General features: G+C 37.7%; 1 protein-coding gene across 1 annotated transcript in view; it reads right to left on the minus strand.

The window, feature by feature from the left end:
* PLCZ1 (phospholipase C zeta 1) overlaps positions 1-22,157 on the minus strand; it is a 48,670-nt gene that overhangs the window by 4,510 nt on the left and 22,003 nt on the right. Inside the window, exons 6-12 of the mRNA XM_027543542.1 lie at positions 21,489-21,633; positions 17,071-17,220; positions 16,284-16,526; positions 14,867-15,014; positions 7,800-7,916; positions 6,512-6,684; positions 708-831 (exon numbers count right to left, since the gene is read on the minus strand). Of these exons, the coding sequence (XP_027399343.1) occupies positions 708-831; positions 6,512-6,684; positions 7,800-7,916; positions 14,867-15,014; positions 16,284-16,526; positions 17,071-17,220; positions 21,489-21,633 (1,100 nt within the window). The remainder of the gene's footprint in view (positions 1-707; positions 832-6,511; positions 6,685-7,799; positions 7,917-14,866; positions 15,015-16,283; positions 16,527-17,070; positions 17,221-21,488; positions 21,634-22,157) is intronic.

Genomic DNA, 22,157 nt, shown 5'->3' on the forward strand with positions numbered 1-22,157 from the left:
CAAAGAAGGTTCTGCTCTCAAAGGATCAGTTGCAAGTTCTCTTCCTGAGTGATTCTGACTATCTAACAGTCAGCCCCAAGAATCTATACTTTTCTAATGTCCTTAATGATTTCAACTTCAGAGAATAAATAACAGTGTTAGTACTGTATTATGTAAACTGTCATGAGATGCTGGCACACTGAAAATCTCACCAAAGTCACTTCTTTCATTCCTACATTTCCCTTCTGGCAAAAATGACTGAATTATGAATCTAAATACTGTTATGAGTAGGTTTCTATGGCATATTGAGTCAGAAGCCACAGACTTTTGATCTAAAATAATTCAAGCTGTTAAGTAAAACTGTGCAACACACTATATCAGCGAAATCTTAAGCTCTTTATTTTACACAGAAGCTAGCAGCTAGATTTGAGGCAGTCAAAATATCTCTCTTAACCAGTCAAATAAGAAAACATAAAGAGGAAGTACAAATGGAAAAAACACTACTTCTTCAGGTCAGATACATTTTTGTATCTGTAATTAAAACTATATCTAACCAACATTAAGTAATTATTAAATTTTTTGCTGATATAATACTTTCATCATCTTGAACATCGTGCAAAAGCTCTTATGAAAAATAAATATGTATCAAAACACTATCAATACATAATTTTTAAGCTTTCCAACATGAAGTCTAATAGACCGATCAATAAAATATATTAGGAGCTCACCATTTTTTTTAATTACACGACTCTGCTGCTTCATTTGATCATTTGGAACCCCAAAAATTTCTACAATCACTAAGGTATCAGCTTTGTTTTGATAACTTGGAGGCAACTGGATACCACTGATGAGCTGCACAAAAATAAGTAAATTCAAGAACTCAGCAGAACAAACTGTATCACTGCTAATTTTCAAAATAAAATGTTTTCCAAAAATTATGATGAACTAAGTCAAGTCCCACCAAAAAACAACATAGAAAACAAGGCAAATCTTAAATTTTAGTCCTTTTTGAGTTAAATTTCAACTTAAGTATCAAAAGATGATTACCAAATTATTCCATTTGACCCAGATGTGATTATAGTAGAATCCACATTCTCCAATAATTACGGTCAAACATATATTTTTATTCTAACAACATTTGTTATGATTGTTATAAAACAATGTTAAAAATATTATGACCGCCCTTCTGCTTTAATACAGACTGAGCACTCTGATAACTTGAACTATTTTTAAATCTATATAGTCTATAAACAATGGAAAAAATGGAAACTATAAATATTACTTCTGAAATGTATGAAAAAGCACCACATAATTTTCTATGATAGCATTTTCTGACAATATAATTTATATATTTGGATAAATTATCATGAATTTTTACCTTATCCATTGTTGTCTATATTATCATAAGTCACCTGAGTTTGAAAAATCAATTATTTCATATATACATATCTTAGGGATTGAATAGCAGAAAAATGTTAACAAAGTGATTAATAATAATATTATTTCACCTTCTATTATTCAAGCTAATTGTTGAAGCACAGATTTATTTTACTTTAAGGAACAAAGGAAATGATGTTGTTAAAGTGCTATACTCAATATGCCAGAAAATCTAGAAAATTCAGCAGTGGCCACAGGACTGGAAAAGGTCAGTTTTCATTCCAATCCCAAAGAAAGGCAATGCCAAAGAATGCTCAAACTACCACAAAACTGCACTCATCTCACACGCTACCAAAGTAATGCTCAAAACTCTCCAAGCCAGGCTTCAACAGTATGTGAACTGTGAACTTCTGGATGTTCAAGCTGGTTTTAGAAAAGGCAGAGGAACCAGAGATCAAATTGCCAACATCCCCTGGATCATGGAAAAAGGAAGAGAGTTCCAGAAAACATCTATTTCTGCTTCATTGACTATCCCAAAGCCTTTGACTGTGTGGATCACAATAAACTGTGGAAAATTCTAAAAGAGATGGGAATACCAGACCACCTGACCTGCCTCTTGAGAAACCTATATGCAGGTCAGGAAGCAACAGTTAGAACTGGACATGGAACAACAGCCTGGTTCCCAATAGGGAAAGGAGTACGTCAAGGCTATATATTGTCACCCTGTTTATTTAACTTGTATGCAGAGTACATCATGAGAAATGCTGGACTGGATGAAGCACAAGCTGGAATCAAGATTGCTGGGAGAAATATCAATAACCTCAGATATGCAGATGACACAACCCTTATGGCAGAAAGTGAAGAAGAACTAAAGAGCCTCTTGATGAAAGTGAAAGAGGAGAGTGAAGAAGTTGGCTTAAAGCTCAACATTCAGAAAACAAAGATTATGGCATCTGGTCCCATCACTTCATGGCAAATAGATGGGGAAACAGTGAGAGACTTTATTTTCTTGGGCTCCAAAATCACTGCAGATGGTGACTGCAGCCATGAAATTAAAAGATGCTTGCTCCTTGGAAGAAAAGCTATGACCAACCTAGACAGCATATTAAAAAGCAGAGACATCACTTTGCTAGCAAAGGTCCATCTAGAAAAAGCTATGGTTTTTCCAGAAGTCATGTATGGATGTGAGAGTTGGACTATAAAGAAAGCTGAGCACCAAAGAATTGATGCTTTTGAACTGTGGTGTTGGAGAAGACTCTTGAGAGTCCCTTGGACAGTAAGGAGATCCAACCAGTCCATCCTAAAGGAGATCAGTCCTGGGTGTTCATTGGAAGGACTGATGTTGAAGCTGAAACTCCAATACTTTGGCCATGTGTTGCGAAGAACTGACTGATTGGAAAAGTCCCTGATGCTGGGAAAGATTGAAGTTTGGAGGAAAAGGGGACGACAGAGGATGATATGGCTGAATGGCATCATCGACTCAATGGACATGAGTTTGAGTAAACTCTGGGCATTGGTGACTGACAGGGAGGCCTGGCATGCTGCAGTCCATGGGATCGCAAAGAGTCGGACACGACAGCAACTGAACTGAACAAAGGGATCAAAGTCTAAATAAAAAAGAACAGCACTTGAAGTGTACTAATTTATAAAGTGTGAAAGTGAAAGTCGCTCAGTCCTGTCCAACTCTTTGGGACCCCAGGGACTATACAGCCCATGGAATTCTCTAGGCCAGAATACTGGAGTGGGTAGCCTTTCCCTTCTCCAGGCAATCTTCCCAACCCAGAGATCAAACCCATGTCTCCCGCATTGCAAGTGGATCCTTTACCAGCTGAGTCACAAGGGAAGCCCAAGAATACTGGAGTGAATAGCCTATCCCTTCTCCAGCTGATCTTCCCAACCCAGAAATCAAAGCAGGGTCACCTGCATTGCCAACAGATTCTTTACAAACTGAGCTATCACTAATGTAGAAATTGAGACATGATTTCAATTTCTGAAGATTATAATAAATAGGAACAAATAAATAACTTTGAATAAAGGGAAAAATGAAAGAAAGAAAAAAAATTAGGCCATATCCAATAAAAGTTTATTAAAAAGAAAAAAGGAGGAAAGAGAAAAGAAAAAAGTGCCAATTTGTAATTTTTCCTTTCCTACCTCCAGACATAGCAGCACCCACTAGAAACCAGAGTGACTGCACAAATATTTAATGATCAGCTTGGAATTGGCCCAGCAACCCACTGTAGTATTCTTGCTTGGAGAATTCCATGGACAGAGGAGCCTAGTGGATTACAGTCCATTGGGTCCCAAAGAGTCACACACGACAGTGACTGAACACCCACGTATCAGCTGACTATCAGCCCTCTGGGCGATATATCCTTTTCAGTAGGGAGAAGGTGTAACTCATGACAAAAAAAAAAAAAATTGCTAAGTAATAATGATAATTGAATATGAGCACTTAAATAGAGTTTAAGAGATTTATTGTTCAAATAATTTGTACACTCTGATTCACAAAGCCCTTTCAGGGGCCACTGCAGAGGATGGATGTCAAGCAGACGACCCTTAGTGGTCAACCAGATAGCTCTTGCTTTCATCTGGTGGTCTTACTCAGGAGACTTTAAACTTAGGAAATTATTCCATAGTTTTTATAAGCTTGAAAATAACTGATTTAATCCAAAGTTCTCTGTTTACAGATGACAAAGAGTAAACCAGAAATGTTGAATGACTTTATCAAGGAGCTAAGAAAAATAATGGCAAAACTGGGTCTTCTGATTCTCAAATCATGCTCTCCACAATTTGTGCAAGAACAATCAGAACAATCTAGAACAATCAGAAGAGGGGAAGACCCATGTGGCTATGAGAGCAGCTTCCTAGGAAAATCATTAACCCTACCTCTTTCACATCATGTCACTTAAGCCCCTTTTGGAGTATAAATAGGTGGCATTTATAAACAGTATAAAGCTGTGCATACCAGCTATCTTCCAGCTTTGCTTTTTCAAATTAACCTACATGTACTAAGCAAATACTTTGTGTCAGTGACTGTGGATAAGGATTGAACAAAACATAGTCCTTATTTTTAAAGGACTCTCGGACAAGTGGGGGGAGAAAGACAAGTATAACAAGTAAATAATTATAACTCACAGTGTGGTAAGTGCCATAATGCATGCATGTATAGGGTTTTATGGGCTTCCCTGGTAGCTCAGTGGTCAAGAATCTGCCTGCCAATGCAGGAGACATGGGTTCGATTCCTTGGCCAGGAAGACCTCCCAGAAAAGGAAATGGCAACCCACTCCAATATTCTTACCTAGGAAGTCCCATGGAGAGGGGAGCCTGGTCAGCTACAGTCCATGGAATTGCCAAAGAGTCGGACACGACTGAGTGACTAAACAACAACATAGGGTGTCATGGAAAAACAGAAGAAAACTCCAAAAGAAATGCAACTTAGCACAGGAAAAGGTTTCCAAAGAGAAGTGACTCTGAAAGTCTTGAAAATGAGTCAGAATGCAACAGGCAGATGAAGAATGGAAGAGTAGTCCAGTCAAAGGAAATAGCATATGCAGTACCTAGAGGTGCCATTGTGGACAAAAAAAAAAAAAGGCTTCCATATGGTTTTAAAATGGGTTAAAATGCTGGAAGTGGTGAGAGATGAGGCTAGAGGAGTGGGACAAAGCCAGACTAAGAAAACAATCAGGAGACAGAATAAATATTAAGTAGACATGATCAGATTAGCCTCAGCAAAATCTCTCTTGTTGACTTGTAGAAGATGGATCAGGATGACTGAGACAGGCTACCTAAAAACCCCTTAGGAAGCCAAAGGAACAGAGGTGATGACAGGTAACAAATTCCTTTAAAAAAGGACAGCAGCAAATGACATCAGATCAAGGGAATGAATAAGAAAGATAGTTAAAGTAAGATCTACAGAAGTTAGAGACTGATAAGACATGGGACGTGAAGGAGATGTGGAAGAGAAGAATAGCTCCCAATTTTATGGCCTGAGTCAACTGAATAAATGAATTTGACTCAATACACTGAGATTTCAATAAAATAGAAGAGAGTTAACTAGGAAGGGATGTTCAGCTTTAATATTTTAAGTCTGACAGAACACTGGTTAGGGATGCTAGATGGGCTATTAAAAATAAGCCTTTAGAGTCAAAAAATGAAGTCAGATTAGCAATGTGAGCACGTTTGTGGTTGAAACCATTAAAGTGTATAAAAGAACACAAAGAGAATGTTTAGTTTGAGATGAGGATTGAGAAAAAGCCTTTGGCAACATGAATATTTTAGGGGCACGTAGGGGCTACCCTGCAGAAGAGAATGGCTACCCACTCCAGTATTCTTGCCTGGAGAATCCCATAGACAGAGGAGCCTGGCAGGCTCCAGTGCATGGGGTCGCAAAAAGTTAGACACAACTGAGCAACTAAGCATGCAGGGGTTTCCCAGGTGGCTCAATAGTAAAGAAAACACCTGTCAAATCAGGAGATGTGGGTGCAATCCCTGGATTGGGAAGATTCTCTAGAGAAGGTAATGGAAACCCACCCCAGTATTCTTGTCTGGGAAATACCATGGACAGAGAAGCCTGGTGGGCTACAGTCCATGGGGCTGCAAAACAGTTACACATGATTTAGTGACTAAAAAACAACTAAAGAGGAACCCACAAATGAAAGTGAGAAAGAATTGCTTGGAGGTAGAAGGCAATGGCAACCCACTCCAGTACTCTTGCCTGGACAGTCCCATGGACGGAGGAGCCTGGTAGGCTGCAGTCCATGGGGTCACACAGAGTCGGACACAACTCATGCGACTTAGCAGCAGCAGCAGCAGCAGCAGCAGATTGAAAAAGGAAAGAGGAAACACACAGAAGCACATCAATGAGATTTGTGTGGATTAGGAAGGGGCCTGAAAAAGTGGCTGCTTCGTCCCAGCTATTCCCTAGAACAACTAGACATGTTCCTCTAATTAGAACAATGCAACTTTTTGAACTTTTTCATTCATGCAAAAAGGCAACAAAAAGATATGGCAAGATGCTGCAATACCATCCACCTACAGTACCTGAAAAGATTAACAGAAATTTAAAAGGTATTAAGGAAAATCAGTAGAACTAAAAATATTAATGGGTACTATCTAGCTTATATCATAACTGAAAAAAAGGTAAAAGCAATCTTACCCTTATTGTAAGTGTGAGTGGATTACTGTCTATTTGTACTTTATGTGGATTAAACTTTGTTTTTTTATCTCTTAGGAAGCGTGGTTTTAAAACATATCCAGAACAACCATTATCCAAAAATTTCCCATTTTGAAGATCCATAGGGACACCAGGGGTCTGGAAATTTAAGGCCACTATAATGGAAAAGAGTATTTTGACCTTGTCAGGAAATGAGGGAATATCTAAAAAAACATAGTTAAACAGTTGAGTGAAACCTAATCATGGATTATATATCTTTGAACATTTTAAGAGCAAGTGTTCACCGAATGACTCATGATGTTTAAATATTTGTTGTCACCATGTCTACATTAACAGATGAAGGTGAGTTTCAAAACTTAATCTGTAAATTATTCTACAGCTTTTGAGTTAAAAAATCAAAATGGCACATAGCACAGATTATAGAATAGCAATGTACATGTCAGATAACATTCAGGAAACATGAGAATAAAGAAAATCACTACATTAAATGCTGGGAGGGTTGACACCAATGTATCATAAACTTTCAGATCTAAAGGGGTACTGTTATCACTTGAGGAGAAAGCAAGGAACAAGCAGAGCGATAATTGTTGTTAAAATATACAGACAACTTCATATAGCCTGGTAAACAGACACTGGTGGTATTCAGTACCACCATCTGCCCTCCACTGCCCACCCTACCATCCTGGTCCCAATTGTTCCCTCTCTACAAACCTATGGGCCTTTCCACAGTTCAGTAACAGAAGAGTTAACACTTGGCACTTTCTAACTGGTTAATCCCAGTAGCATACCAGTTGATCAGTTTGGAATAAGGAGGGTCTGACAAAGATAAATAACAGAGCTCATTACTCATTTTTCAATACTATGAATTCAGAAGTGATTAAAGTACAAAAAGCACAGGTCACTTGATTTGAAGAGGCCCTTATCAAATCTTTCACGCAAAGCACTTGATCTTCACTGTCCTCTTACGTTCATTTTCAGTTTCCTTTTCCCCTTCCTACATTTTCCATGCAAACTCTTCATGAATTTAACCTCCATGTCTATACCCTTACCTAGATTTATCTTATGCAACCCATTTAAGAATAAACTCAACTCTTGAAGTCAACGATTCATCATTGCTTGACTCCAAAACATCCAGGGTCAAAAATTTTTCAAAGGAAGCTCTTTTCATGAATATTTTATTAGTTCACAAAATGAACTTATTTTGTCTTATTTTTGCAAAAAAACAAACAAACAAAAATAAACCCAAAGCTCAATATTCTATATAACATACCCATTTGACAACCTACATTCCAAAATTCTTGAGGATTAAAATTAGAAGAGTCAGCTCTTAATGCTTTGGGATATACTCTGGTAATGAACCTCCTGGTGTGAAGAATAAATTCCCTGGCTGAAAAACAAATTTATTAAAATATTGTAAAATATTTCAAATAAACTACCATGTCTATATATTTATTTAATTCTACAATTTTGATGTCTACTGTCTTGGCAAAAGTATTTGCAATTCATGGAAATCAAATTCATGCTTTTGTTTCACAGTATAATTCAACTGTTATTGAAAAGTTAATAATTTATTTTACAATTTTATGTAATCATTCATTTAAAGAAAGAAACAACTGAAAAACATGTTTCTTTTTCTCACATTCAAGTTAATTTCACTTTGACATAGAGCATATAAAATTCCAAAATAAAATATCATCCATAATGGTAAATAGTGCAAATTAGTTTTGAATCTTAAGTGATTTAAATAGAATAAATAGAAATGTGTAAAAAATATATGTAGACACTTAAAGAATATGTATAGGAATTGTAAACAAAATGAAACAGACTGTGTGTATATATAGGTTTATCCCAGGTGACTCAGTGGTACAGAGTCTGCCTGCCAGTGTAAGAGACTCTGGTTCAATCCTTAGATCGGGAAGATCTCCTGGAGGAGGAAATGGCAACCCACTCTAGTGTTCTTGCCTGGGAAATCCCATGGACAGAGGAGGCCATGGGGTCCCATGGCATCACAAAGAGCCGGACATGACTTAGTGACTAAACAAAAACCACCATTGGATACCCCTCAAATTTTTGAACACAGACTTCATATTTCTCCAACGTTTTTATTCTTTCAATATGTAGATCCTCTTCCCACATCTATTTCAGCTAATATGGTGAGAATCGTGGAAGAAATGGTTATTGCCTACATCCACTCTATTTCCTAGTCAAGTTTGAGCAGAATCATTGTTACTCTCATCCTAAATGCTATTCTTTTCCTAAGATGCATGGTCAGATAAAAAATTGGTTACTGAAGTTAATAGTAATTATAGTTAATTTAAGTAACTCATTTCTAGAGGCTATACTCTCCTTGAGGAAAAGTTCATTTTGAAGCTGCTCATGTATAAATGTGTTTTGTGTGTCCAACTCTTACGATTCCTTATCTAGTCCTACATTAGATGTCTACCTTTTGATAAAACATGGACTCTTCTGGGTCTTAATTATTTTCATCTACAAGTTGATAAACATGAATGATCACTAAATATCCTTAATCTGATTTTGTTACTTCTGAGACTTAGAAATTAAACATGTTATGTTTTCACAAATGCGATTTATGTTTATTTTAGATAAATGAGAAAATCAAATAGAAAATAGAAGAAAACAATATATAATCTCATCTCTCTATTAATAACCCTGATAACCTCTTGATAAATATATTTCCATTCTTCTGACATAGGTATATACTTATGCTTCAATTGAATCTTATTGTTAACTCTCTTTTATAAACTTCCATTTTTGACTTACTAAGATAACATGAAAATCATTCCATTTAAATAATATTCACCTATGATATTATTTTTAGATGAATGAAAAGTATTCATATATATGAAAACTTGTTTCTGATTTTTCCTTATAATAAAATTAATGATGTTTATTATATATTAAGAATGATGGACCTCTTTGTAGTACATCTTTGACCAATCATTATATACTAGAGCCAGGCATCTTGAAATGCGAACTCAAATGGGCCTTAGAAAGCATCAAACAAAGCTAGTGGAGGTGATGGAATTCCAGTTGAGCTATTTCAAATCCAAAAAGATGATGCTGTGAAAGTGCTGCACTCAATATGCCAGCAAATCTGGAAAACTCAGCAGTGGCCACAGGACTGGAAAAGGTCAGTTTTCATTCCAATCCCAAAGAAAAGTGAAAGTGAAGTCTCTCAGTCATGTCCAACTCTTTGTGACCCCATGGATTGTAGCCTCCTCTGTCCATGGAATTTTCAAGGCAAGAGTACTGGAGTGGGCTGCCATTTCCTTCTCCAGGGGATCTTTCCAACTCAGGGATCGTACCTGGGTCTCCTGCATTGCAGGCAGACACTTTACCATCTGAGCCACCAGGGAAGTCCCAAAAAAAGGCAATGCCAAAGATTGCTCAAACTACCATACAATTGCATTCATCTCACACACTTGCAAAGTAATGCTTAAAACTCTCCAAGCCAGGCTTCAACAGTATGTGAACCATGAAATTCCATATATTCAAGCTGGATTTAGAAAAGGCAGAGGAACCAGAGATCAAATTGCCAACATCCGCTGGATCATTAAAAAAGCAAGAGAGTTCCAGAAAACCATCTACTTCTGCTTTATTAACTACACCAGAGCCTCCCACTGTCTGGATCACAACAAACTGTGGAAAATTTTGAAAGAGATGGGAATACCAGACCACCTTACCTGTCTCCTGAGAAATCCGTATGCAGGTCAAGAAGCAATAGTTAGAACCAGACATGGAACAACAGACTGATTACAAACTGGGAAAGGAGTAGGTCAAGGCTGTATATTGTCATCCTGCTTATTTAACTTATATGCAGAGTACATCATGAGAAATGCTGGACTGGGTGAAGCACAAGCTGGAATCAAGATTGCCAGGAGAAATATCAATAACCTCAGATATGCAGATGACACCACCCTTATGGCAGAAAGCAAAGAAGAACTAAAGAGCCTCTTGATGAAAGTGAAAGAGGAGAGTGAAAAAGTTGGCTTAAAGTTCAACATTCAGAAAACAAAGATCATAGCATCTTGTCTCATCACTTTATGGCAAATAGATGGTGAAACAGTGGAAACAGTGAGAGACTTTATTTTCTTGGGCACTAAAATCACCGCAGATGGTGACTGCAGCCATGAAATTAAAAGACACTTGCTCCTTGGAAGAAAAGCTATGACCAACCTAGATAGCATATTAAAAAGCAGAGACAATACTTTGCCAACAAAGGTCCATCTAGACAAAGCTATGGTTTTTCCAGAAGTCATGTATGGATGTGAGAGTTGGACTATAAAGAAAGCTGAGTGCCAAAGAATTGATGCTTTTGAACTATGGTGTTGGAGAAGACTCTTGAGAGTCCCTTGGACTGCAAGGAGATCCAAACAGTCAATCCTTAAGTAAATCAACTCTGAATATTCATTGGAAGAACTGATGCTGAAGCTAGAACTCCAATATTTTGGCCACGTGATGTGAAGAGCTGACTCATTGGAAAAGACCTTGATGCAGGGAAGGACTGAAGGCAGGAGGAGAAGGGGACAACAGAGGATGAGATGGTTGGATGGCATCACCAAATTGATGAATATGAGTTTGAGCAAGCTCTGGGAGTTGGTGATGGACAGGGAGGCCTGGCATGCTTCAGTCCAGGGCGTCACAAAGAGTCGGACACGACTGAGCGACCGCGCTGAACTGAACTGAGTTTTGTTTCAAGAAAAGTGCTCTATACTCTTTCCAAAGAAATGGTGATGCTATCTTTTCTGACTCTACTCAGTCCCTTTTCAAATGCTGATCTAGTGTTTAATATGATGAGAATGAGAGAATAATAACCACCTTTGCTGTGCCCAGAAGTCCCAACCGCATGAACAACAACAAAAACCATCCTATAGTTTGAAATCATGGACTCTAGTAAAGTAGGTCAAATTCAAACTCCGTTCACAATATTTCACAGTAAAAATATACTTTATATCACAATCCAACACCACACACACACACAATTGTTTTATAAAATAATACTTATGTTTCCTGCATACAATATACTCTTCTATATTCTATTATTTAGTTCTATTCCATTCCATTTTGTTATGTTACATTTCATTCTAAGAGCTACTGAATAGATTTTTGGTCACAAGCCTCAGTTTACAACAAAAACCAAAAAGTCCTAAAATATCCAGCATGTTTCTAACAGGCATTTTGAGGAGATGAGTTAAAGCATGCCTCAAAACCCTAAAGCACCGGTGGCCAGCCCAATGAGGTTAACCACCATATATATTAGAATCTGCATTTCCAAATAGCCAGGAGCTTTTCTCAAGTTTTCTTTTGCAGGTTTGGAGGTGCTGATTTTTATGTTTCTAGATGTATGGCAAAACCAATACAATATTGTAAAGTAATTAACCTCCAATTAAAATAAATAAATTTATATTTTAAAAAAAGATAGTAGATTGCAGTTTTTAAAAAGGATATGGCAAGTCACCTTATTCTCATTGACTGTGGAGGCCCAGCATGCTGCTGCTGCTGCTGAGTCGTGTCGGTCGTGTCCGACTCTGTGCAACCCCATAGACAGCAGTCCACCAGGCTCCCCAGTCCCTGGGATTCTCCAGGCAAAAACACTGGAGTGGGTTGCCATTTCCTTCTCCAATGCATGAAAGTGAAAAGTGAAGTCGCTTAGTCGTGTCCGACTCTTGGCGACCCCGTGGACTGCAGCCCACCAGGCTCCTCCGTCCATGGGATTTCCCAGGCAAGAGTACTGGAGTGGGGTGCCATTGCATAGGCTGCCTCAAAATGTGCCTCAGTGGCATACTGATTATTTTGGATTAAAGTTAAGCAATGGTCAGTGCAAGAGAGACACTCTTCCTCTTTTCTTTCTCTTTCAAAACAGTAAATAAATCTCTCATGTGACAGGTACATTCCCTGTATCCGAAGATAGGACATCCTTTCCACCAATGACAGGGAATTCAGAGCTGAGAAGCCTATAAATATAAACCTGGTGCCTTATTTAATTACAACCCCAAGCTCAAACTGTTTAGATTCTTCACTAATTTCCTGTCAGTTTCTCACACATTTGTTTCTTTGTCTGGAAAGCATAAAAGCTGCCTACTTTGGTCACTTCTTAGGGTCCCATTTCTATGAATTAATTTTGTTTCTTTTTCTCATGTCAATATGTCTGGCATCAATTTTATTACTAGTCCAGTCACAAGAACTCAGGAGGGGTAAGAGAGAAAAGATTTCCCCTACCAACAGACAATTCCTTTTTAAGTTGATAACTGTTATTTAGTCATTAAGTTATGTCTGACTCTTTTGTGACCCCATGGACTGTAGCCACCAGGCTCCTCTGTCCATGGGATTTTCCAGGAAAGAACTGGAGTGGGTTGCCATTTTCTTCTCCAGGGGATTTTCCTGACCCAGGGATGTAACCTGAGTATCCCACTTTGGCAGCTGTATTCTTTACCACTGAGCCACCAAGGAAGCTCCAAGTTGATGATGTTCCCCACCATGTAAGTCTGAGAACAAGGCAGAGTCCACTTTCCATTCTTTTTCCCAGGCCTAACAGTTGTATCTCTGGCTGTACCATGTAGAGCAACGCACCTCAGATTTAGAGTCTGGAAACAATGAAAACAAGATTCAGAGACAAATGGCTCCTCTGTAGGTACACAGCCATCTGGCAGCCTGGTCTGGGTACCATTTTTACCTTCTTCTTCACTTTAGAGATGCAGCTTCCAGTCTATTTATCTCTACCTCATAGATGCCCACTTCTGCTAGTGGTAAAGAATCCTACCAATGCAGGAGACACAGGAGACATGGCTTTGATCCCTGGGTTGGGAAGATCCCATGGAGTAGGATCCCACTCCAGTATTCTTGGCTGTAAAATTCCACGGAAAGAGGAGCCTGGCAGGCTACAGTCACAAAGAGTCAGACACAACTGAGTGACTAGGCATTCATTCATTCATAGATGTCCACAAAGTTCACCCTGGCTTCAATTTTGCTGCCACAAGCCAATCAATCTCAAGGGAAATCAACCCTGAATACTCGCCGGAAGGCCTGATGCTGAAGCTGAACCTTCAGTATTTTGGTCATCTGACGTGAACAGCTGACTCATTGGAAAAGCCCCTGATGCTGGGAAAGATTGAGAGCAGGAGGAGAAGAGGGCATCGGAGGATGAGATGGCTGGATGGCATCACCGATGCAATGGGCATGAATTTGGGCAAACTTCAGGAGATGGTGAGGGATAGGGAGGCCTGGCATGCTGCAGTCCATGGGGTCTCAAAAGAGTCAGACACAAATGGGTGACTGAACAACAACAAGCCTTTATCATCCCCTGCCTACAGCCAGCATCACTTTTAGGCTGCTAACAGAGCATCTATTAGAAACATACAACTGTACTGTACTGTAAGTCACTTCAGTCGTGTCTGACTCTGTGCGACCCCATAGACGGCAGCCCACCAGGCTTCCCCATCCCTGGGATTCTCAAGGCAAGAACACTGGAGTGGGTTGCCGTTTCCTTCTCCAATGCATGAAAGTGAAAAGTGAAAGTGAAAGTGAAGTCGCTCAGTCATGTCCGACTCCTAGTGACCCCATGGACTGCAGCCCACCAGGCCCCTCGGTCCACAGGCTTTTCCAGGCAAGAGTACTGGAGTGGGTTGCCATTGCCTTCTCCGGTCAGTATGGTATCTCCGAATAAAGTATTATTAGGTTCAGCAGCACTTAGAAATTCAATGAATCTATGTACTAAGCATCCAATATTTAAGAAATTAAGTCAAATTGTAGAACTCTTTAGTCCCTCCTCCTGCCACACGCTTCTACTTTTCCTAGTCACTGAACTAGCACCTACAGCCTAAGCGTTTTCCTAAATGCTTGCCATACTTGCCTGTATTTTTGTTGGAGAGCAGAGAGTGCATCAGCATCACACTGTGTCTTAGTCCCCCTTTTCCACAGTCTGCAAGTTTACGCACAAGGGATCATGTAACTCCTGAGATTTCAATCTTCTGCTCACTTACAAAGTTCAAGTTTCTTGTAATTTAGCTTTGCCTACATCTGCAACCTTGTCACTCACTACTCTCTCATATAACCTGCTCACCACAGCCCCTCCCAACAAAGTGTCCAGACTGGACATTCTCAAGCAAACTTTCATGACTTAGAGAAGTAAATTAATGGTTCGGTTCTGTGAAATAAAATGTAAAGTGACCTGAGGCATATAACCCTTTTTAAAATCTATTAAATACATTGAAATTGTATTAGAACATAGTTTTATGAACATCAATGGCCAATTTTGACATCTTAAGAGTGAATATAACTTGTTTAAACACTTCCTCTATTTGAATTATAAGAATTTACCTGCCAACTTTGTAAGTTTTCGGGCTTGGGACTCCCCAATAGAGTTGCTTTCATTAAATTGTTGATATAGATGTGAATGATGAAAACTTTTGAACTTCTCAACTTTAGTATAAATAACAAGATCAGATAGGGCCATAGATATTTTTATCTTTGTGATGCAAACAAAAAAAAAAAACAGTAATTTCACAATTTTGCACTAATCATTTGAAAAATTCTTTCTCCAATAAAGAAAATATGCTTTCAAATCAATGATTTTAGTTTTTTCATAAGATTATATCCTCAAAAACTATTTGGATTGGGTCAATGTAAATATGTTCAATGATAATAGCACTTGATGTTACTTACCAGGCAATCTAAACCTAAAATCCCAATTTATGCAGTAAGTACTGAAGATGGCAATTATTTCTATTTCCTTTTCCCAAAGGTCTTAGTCTGGTCTCATAAATTTTACAAGTTCAGGTATTTTAGACTATTTCCAATGTGATCTAACATTTTGGAATAACTTCTGCTGTATAGTACACTATTGTACACTTTTCCAGCCCAGGATCTATATTCTCTGCACTTCTGTTAGCCTCTTCCAAAGTGTGTTTTTTTTTTTTCTTTTTTCAGGAAAACATTGCCAGCCCATGCTCAATCCATGTGCTTAAGTGTCGATCATGTGGAGTGGGCGTGGCTAAGCAGACTGCATTCCCCTGGCAACAGTAACCAACTTAGGCGTGCATGCTTGGATCACAGCCAGCCTGCCGAGATCCAAAAGGAGTCAGCTTGGGCAGCTGAAAAGACAGGACTTTCAGATTTGAATCTGAAAGCATGTAAAACTGAAGCTTTGCAAAGGCTTACACCCATATTAGGAAAGTGGGGCCAAAGTTGGCAGAAAGAAAATTCTGTGGACTTTGCTTAATACAACTTTAACCAATCATTCCTGAAATTAGATTCCCTTTCCTGAATGTTTCATTTCTATGGACCAGCTGAATTAATTCATATTTTACTTAAAGCAGCTGAATTAGTTTTGTATTGCTTGCAACCTTGTATACCTTCCTTTGTCGTGCTAACTTGTATACTTAAAATACTACATAATATAAGCAGTGATTTTCTTATCTTGACAGTAAGCTCTCCTTCAAGGCAGAGACATTACCTTTTGTACACGGCACAAGGTCTAATATATGAGAAGGCTTAATATGCGCTGGCTGTAGAGAAAAAGAATTTACGAACAGCTAACACGGGGAAAGAGGTAACAACTTCTAAAATTTCTTTTCCACTGCTAATTTTTCCCAAAATAAATTTTAAATGATAAACTAAAGTGATTACAAGTAGGAAAAAGATGTTTTCCTCCAAAAAGTTTAAAAAATTCTCAACTAACAAAAAAATAAAACAACTTTTCAATCACTTGTAAATTTTTCACAAAACGTTGCCTCACCTTCTTTTTCCTGAAGAGTGGGATTCCGACCACCCGTTTCAACTGTTCTTCCTTTGCCAAATCATCTTGAAAATCACCCACTGGTTCTGGTTCTTTGGGACCACTTCCATCCTCCTCTTGTTCTATCTCCTCCTCTTCTTCAAATTCCTCTACCTTCCCATGCATATCAGAACCTTTCCTTTCAAGGGTTTCATGTAAGGTTCCTATTTTCTTGTTTCTAACTAATATTTTGAATTTTAATGCCTAGAGAAACAATTTGAAAAAGATACGATTATACATGTACAGGTAAATTTGTACTTGTCATGGTCATTGAAAAGTCTTTCATCATATTTTCAATTTGCCCACAGTAGTAATATATGTAGCTCCTTTTTCCATATTCCTAAAAACCTAATAGAAACCAAGAGATCTACCTGGTGGCTCAGAGGCAAAGAATCTCCCTGAAATGCAGGAGACCTGGGCTTGAACCCTGGTTGAGGCAGATTCCCTGCAGAAGGGAATGACTATCCACTCCAGTATTCTTACCTGGAGAATCCCATGGACAGAGGAGCCTGGAGGGCTACAATCTATAGGGTTGCAAAGAGTCAGATACAACTGAGCTACACTAGACTATCCTTTTTATCAAAATATATTCACCTAAATGCTCACGGGCTATTTCCTAGGAACATTGCAAAGATACACCACTATAATTAAAACTAAGCATTTTTCATTGATCTCTAGCTCAGTTTCATTGGCAATTATAATAGCAGTAGGCTTTTTCTTAGCCTAAGCTTCTCAGACAAAATATTACCTCTGGTGAAGGTAGTCTGTCTGAAAAATTATCAAGCGTATATGACAGCAAGGCATCCCCAAATGTAGCGAGCAAACTGTCGGCCATCACTTCTTGTTGGGAAGGGGAGCAGTGATTTTCTAAAGAGAGCACCACTGGGTACTCAGATGCCTAAAAAAATTAACCATTACCACGGTTAACAGTCAAAATTCTTCAATAACTTTAATGCAATTAATAGAAGTACTTAATTGATTTTAAAACTAACTTCTAATGTTCAGTATCTTAGCAAAATAATTACCTATTCTTTAAACTGATAATACTTTTGAGTCTGACAAAACAGGGAACATTAAATCTGTATATAAAGGTAAATTAGTCCTAGTTGTACTTAAAATATAGGGAAAAAACTGAAACTCCCAATAGTTTAAATAAATTTGTTAAAACTCCCAATTTTTAAAAATAAATTATAGCATAGTCATATAAAGAAATGATAAAGATCTGTCAAAGGAAGTAGAGCTATATACACTGCTATAGATATACAGTATCTTTGATCTAGTCTTATGAAGAAAAACAAGTTGCCAAACAGTAAGATTCTACATTTTTACTTTATAAGGTACATATGTTTCAATATTTTTAGGAAAAACTTTAACACTGATATGTTAGAGAAAATGTTAATTTTCTACTTTTTTCTATTTTAAATTCTATAATCGAAATTCACTGCATTATAATTAGAAACAAAGATAAAGATATTTCCAGGTTTTAAATAATAAAGAATATCTAGTAAGTAAAAGCAACTTTGTGTGTGTGTGTGTGTGTGTGTGTGTGCATGCTAAGTCACTTCAGTCATGTCTATTCTTTGTGACTCTGTGGATTCTAGCCCACCAGGCTCCTCTGTCCATGGGAATCTCTAGGCAAGAATACTGGAGTGGGTCAAAAGTGACTCTACAAAGGTGTTTTCCACCACTGTAACTTTTAAATTTGCCACAAAATAGTGAATATCACTCATTTGGAGATCTTATTCAAAATTATTTTCTTCCTTTCCACATATAATTTTCAGGGCACATTTGCCAATTTACAGTAACAAGAAAAGGAATTGTAAGGTCTGCTGAATTATTATAGACCTTTGATATATATGTCATATGTCATATTGCATATAGCATACCACATTAAGTCTGAGTCTATTAATTTCTTATGGCTGCTGTAACAAATTACTATAAATTAGGTGGCATGAAACAACAGATATTTATCTTTTCATAATTGTGGAGGCCTAGATTTTGAAATCAGTTTCACAGGCTAAAATGAAGATGCCAGCAGGTTCTAGGGGAGATCTGGTCCCTGCCTCTTTCAGCTTCTGATGGTGGCCAACATTTCTTGGCTTGTGGTCATATCACTCCAGTGTCTGGCCCTCATCTTTGCATTGCCTCTTCCTCTGTTATGTGTCAAATCTCCCTCTACCCCCCATGAATAAGGATACAATACTGGCATTTAGGACCCGTCCAGATAATTCAGGGTGGTGTCTCATCTCAAGATTCTTAACTTATCACATCTGCAAAGATCCTTTTAACAAATAAAATAACATTTACAGGTTCCAGGAATTAGAATCTAGTATCTTTGGGGCTCTTATTCAGCCTACAAAATGATCTTCCTGTAAATACCCACATATATTTATAGGGCTTCCCTGGTGGCTCAGACAGTAAAGAATCTGCCTGTGGAGATCCAAGTTCAATCCCTGGGTCAGGAAGATTCCCTGGAGAAAGGAATGGCAACCCATTCCAGTATTATTGCCTGGAGAATTCCTTGGACAGAGAAGCCTGCTGGGCTACAGTCCATGGGGTCACAAAGAGTTGGATACAACTGATAAACTAATACTTTCATTTTCATTTATACATATATAAACTTAAGTCTAATATCAAGAGAAGAGTGTAAATTTTTTTTCCCAAATATAATAAGTGATTTTGAGTTTAGGCAAAGTGAAGGCCTAGCAAATAGATTTCTCACTTAGGCCCTGACTTTACTCACTGGGAAGAGCTCATTGTCTTCTGTGGTCTTTGTTCCATCCTCTGGGAAGATCATCTTGTCTTTATCCTCCTTGGCCATATCTGAAGTACGAACTGAGGAGTTGGCTTTTCTTAAAGCCAAACAACTTTTGCAGCTCGCTTTCTGACTAATGGTGGTTTTAGGTTTCCCCTAACAAGTCAGACTTATCTTTTGTTTTTAGCAATCTAATGCCCTCAAAAACCACAATTTCGTATAAACCACAATTTCGTATATGCTTGTTTCTAGTAAGTCGCATGTGCTGGGGCCTATACTCAAAGTTCTTTCTGCACCATAGATATCAAGTGTATTTTATTTCATCACTCTCTTATCCCCAAGTTAATGGCAACTATGTTGAGTAGAAAGTCTAAACTTCAGTCTAATCTTTGCTGCAAAACTGTGTCACTGCATCCAACTGAGAAGTTTCATTGAGTCTGTTGAAAGCCTTTTTTTTTTTTTTTTCATTCCATCACGTACTCTTTGGAGTCTTAGAAGTTGTAGATGTCTGTCCATCCTTGTAAGGCCTTTGAATTTTCAGACTGTCTCTATTTCCTTTTATTCCCTCAGTTATACACCCTGAATGAAGTGGGAGAGTTTGGTACAAAAATATTTGGGAAGAGTATTTCAGATGAAGGGAATAGCAAGTGCAAAGGCTTTGAGATGGGTCTGAAAAGAGGTAAGGAGGCCAGAATGGCCACATGAACAAAGGAGAGAGGAGGAGAAGACGTCAGGGAGGTAATGGTAAACAGGTCATGTAGGGCCTTGGGAGTCATGGTACAGATTTTAACTTTTATTTTGAGTGGAATTAAAGAGTTTGAAAAGGGGAATGCCATGATTGGACTTATCAAAAAGTCACTCTGCTACATTAAGATGAAACTGCAGAAGAGGAGGGAGAGAAGCAGAGACCCTGGATAAGAAGCCATTGCAATAATGCAAGTCAGAGGTGATGGTAGTTGACCAGGAGAGTGACAGTGAGAATGGGGGAAAGGGATTAAATTCAGTGTACATTTGGAAAGTAGAGCCAGGAGGATTTGCTGAAGAATATATAGAGGATTCAGAGAGAAAAGAAGGGAACATTAAAGTAGACAATAATGATTTAGGGCAAACACAGTTGTCATTAAGTGAGATGGAAAAGACCATAGGAAAAGTGGGACTAGGAAAAAGAAGGATATGATCTGGAGCTCAAGCTGAAACATGTTAACTATAGCTATTAAACATGCAAGTGGAAATGTCAAATAGGAAGTTGTCTACACTGGTGTAAAATTTAAAGGAGAAGTTTGGATAAATTTAAACATCAGAAATTAGATGTTTAAGAGAATCAATGCCATATATTAAGGTTTTATATTATGATAAATTTTAAAACATTTTATAAATATTTATTATTTTATACTCTAATAAATAATGGAACAATGAATCTAAGTATGTGATTTTAAGTTAGGCTTCTGTTTACAGATAAAAGATTGACCAAGCTAGGAGAACTTTAGGTTTTTCAACTTTTTAAGTTTAATTTATTAAATAGACATTAAGTACTTAGATTTTGTTAAATCTCTTCAATTACACTACAATTGAAGTACTTAAGAAAGAAATCAAATATACTAAGTTTAAAAACACAATTTAAAATGTCTGAAGGTGCTCAATTAACCAAGCTTGTCAATGAGATCAAGTATTACTCAAAATTCAGTGACTATTAAAACCTGCTCAATTTACAGATGAGTATTTTTAAACTGAATTAGAAGCTTTAGACAGAAAGAAATAGATCTTTGAATCTTTAACTTAATAAATTTAACAATAATTTTTAAATCCAAAGTAAACTTTTAAACATTCTTTTCTGTATAAATACCTGCCATCAGAGTATAAAATATGCCAAAAGTTGAGATAATACATTTTTTACATTTGTGTCCTGAAAGTAAAATATCTGAATGTTGGTAAAATATTTACTATTACATAGAACAGTATTTCTTAAACTTTTTGGCCATAACTCATGGTAAGAAATATAATTTACATTAAGACACAATACACATGCATGCATACATATACACACATATAATATAATTACATAATTAAACAAAAAGTTCCTTGAAACTACATATACCTTCCTACCTGAGATCTGTTTTAATAAATCTACCTTTAATGATATACTCCCTGAAGACGGAAATGGTAACCCACTCCAGCATTCCTGCCTGGAAAATCCCACCTGATGGGCATACAGTCCATGGGGTCACAAAGAGTGGGATATGACTGAGCATACACACATAATGATACATAATACATGGATTTTGCTGCCAACTAATGGATCATAACCTACAATTGAAAGGTCACTGATCTAAACTAAGGCCAAGCATTATAGGATTTTGAAACAAATTATCTTATGTTTAAATAACTGTGACTGAACAAAGGCATGTACATACTAGGAATGCATATTTGTTTATAGCTTGGATAACAGTTTTAAACAGAAGCTTGCTGGTGAATGTATAGCCATGGTATACAACAGGTTCATTTTGTGATCCGTCCCAGCAGTCAATTTCCAGACAGCGGCATCCTTTCACAAGGGCACTAGTAAAATTTAAACAAAATAAAATTGTCACTCCTGGACTATAGGTTAAACCTTTAACCATATTCCATGGACTATACAGTGCATGGGGTTGCAAAGAATCAGACACAACTGAGTGACTTTTACTTTCATTTTTAACCATATACTACCTGGGTTATATTGCCTACTAGTAGATCAAAACCCTCTGTGGTTTTATAGAAAAATTTTTTTTCATGGAGGACAAACTTAAGAATATTGCTTCTTGCTACAATCTCTCAGTTCAGTTCACTTCAGTCAGACTGCTCAGTCATGTCCATCTCTTTGCGACCCCACGAATTGCAGCACACCAGGCCTCCCTGTCCATCACCAACTCCCGGAGTTCACTCAAACTCACGTCCATTGAGTCAGTGATGCCATCCAGCCATCTCATCCTCTGTCGTCTCCTGCCCCCAATTCCTCCCAGCATCAGAGTCTTTTCCAATGAGTCAGCTCTTCACATGAGGTAGCCAAAGTATTGGAGTTTAAGCTTCAACATAATTCCTTCCAA

The sequence above is a fragment of the Bos indicus x Bos taurus genome, chromosome 5, assembly GCF_003369695.1.
Source record: "Bos indicus x Bos taurus breed Angus x Brahman F1 hybrid chromosome 5, Bos_hybrid_MaternalHap_v2.0, whole genome shotgun sequence".
Lineage (NCBI taxonomy): Eukaryota > Metazoa > Chordata > Mammalia > Artiodactyla > Bovidae > Bos > Bos indicus x Bos taurus.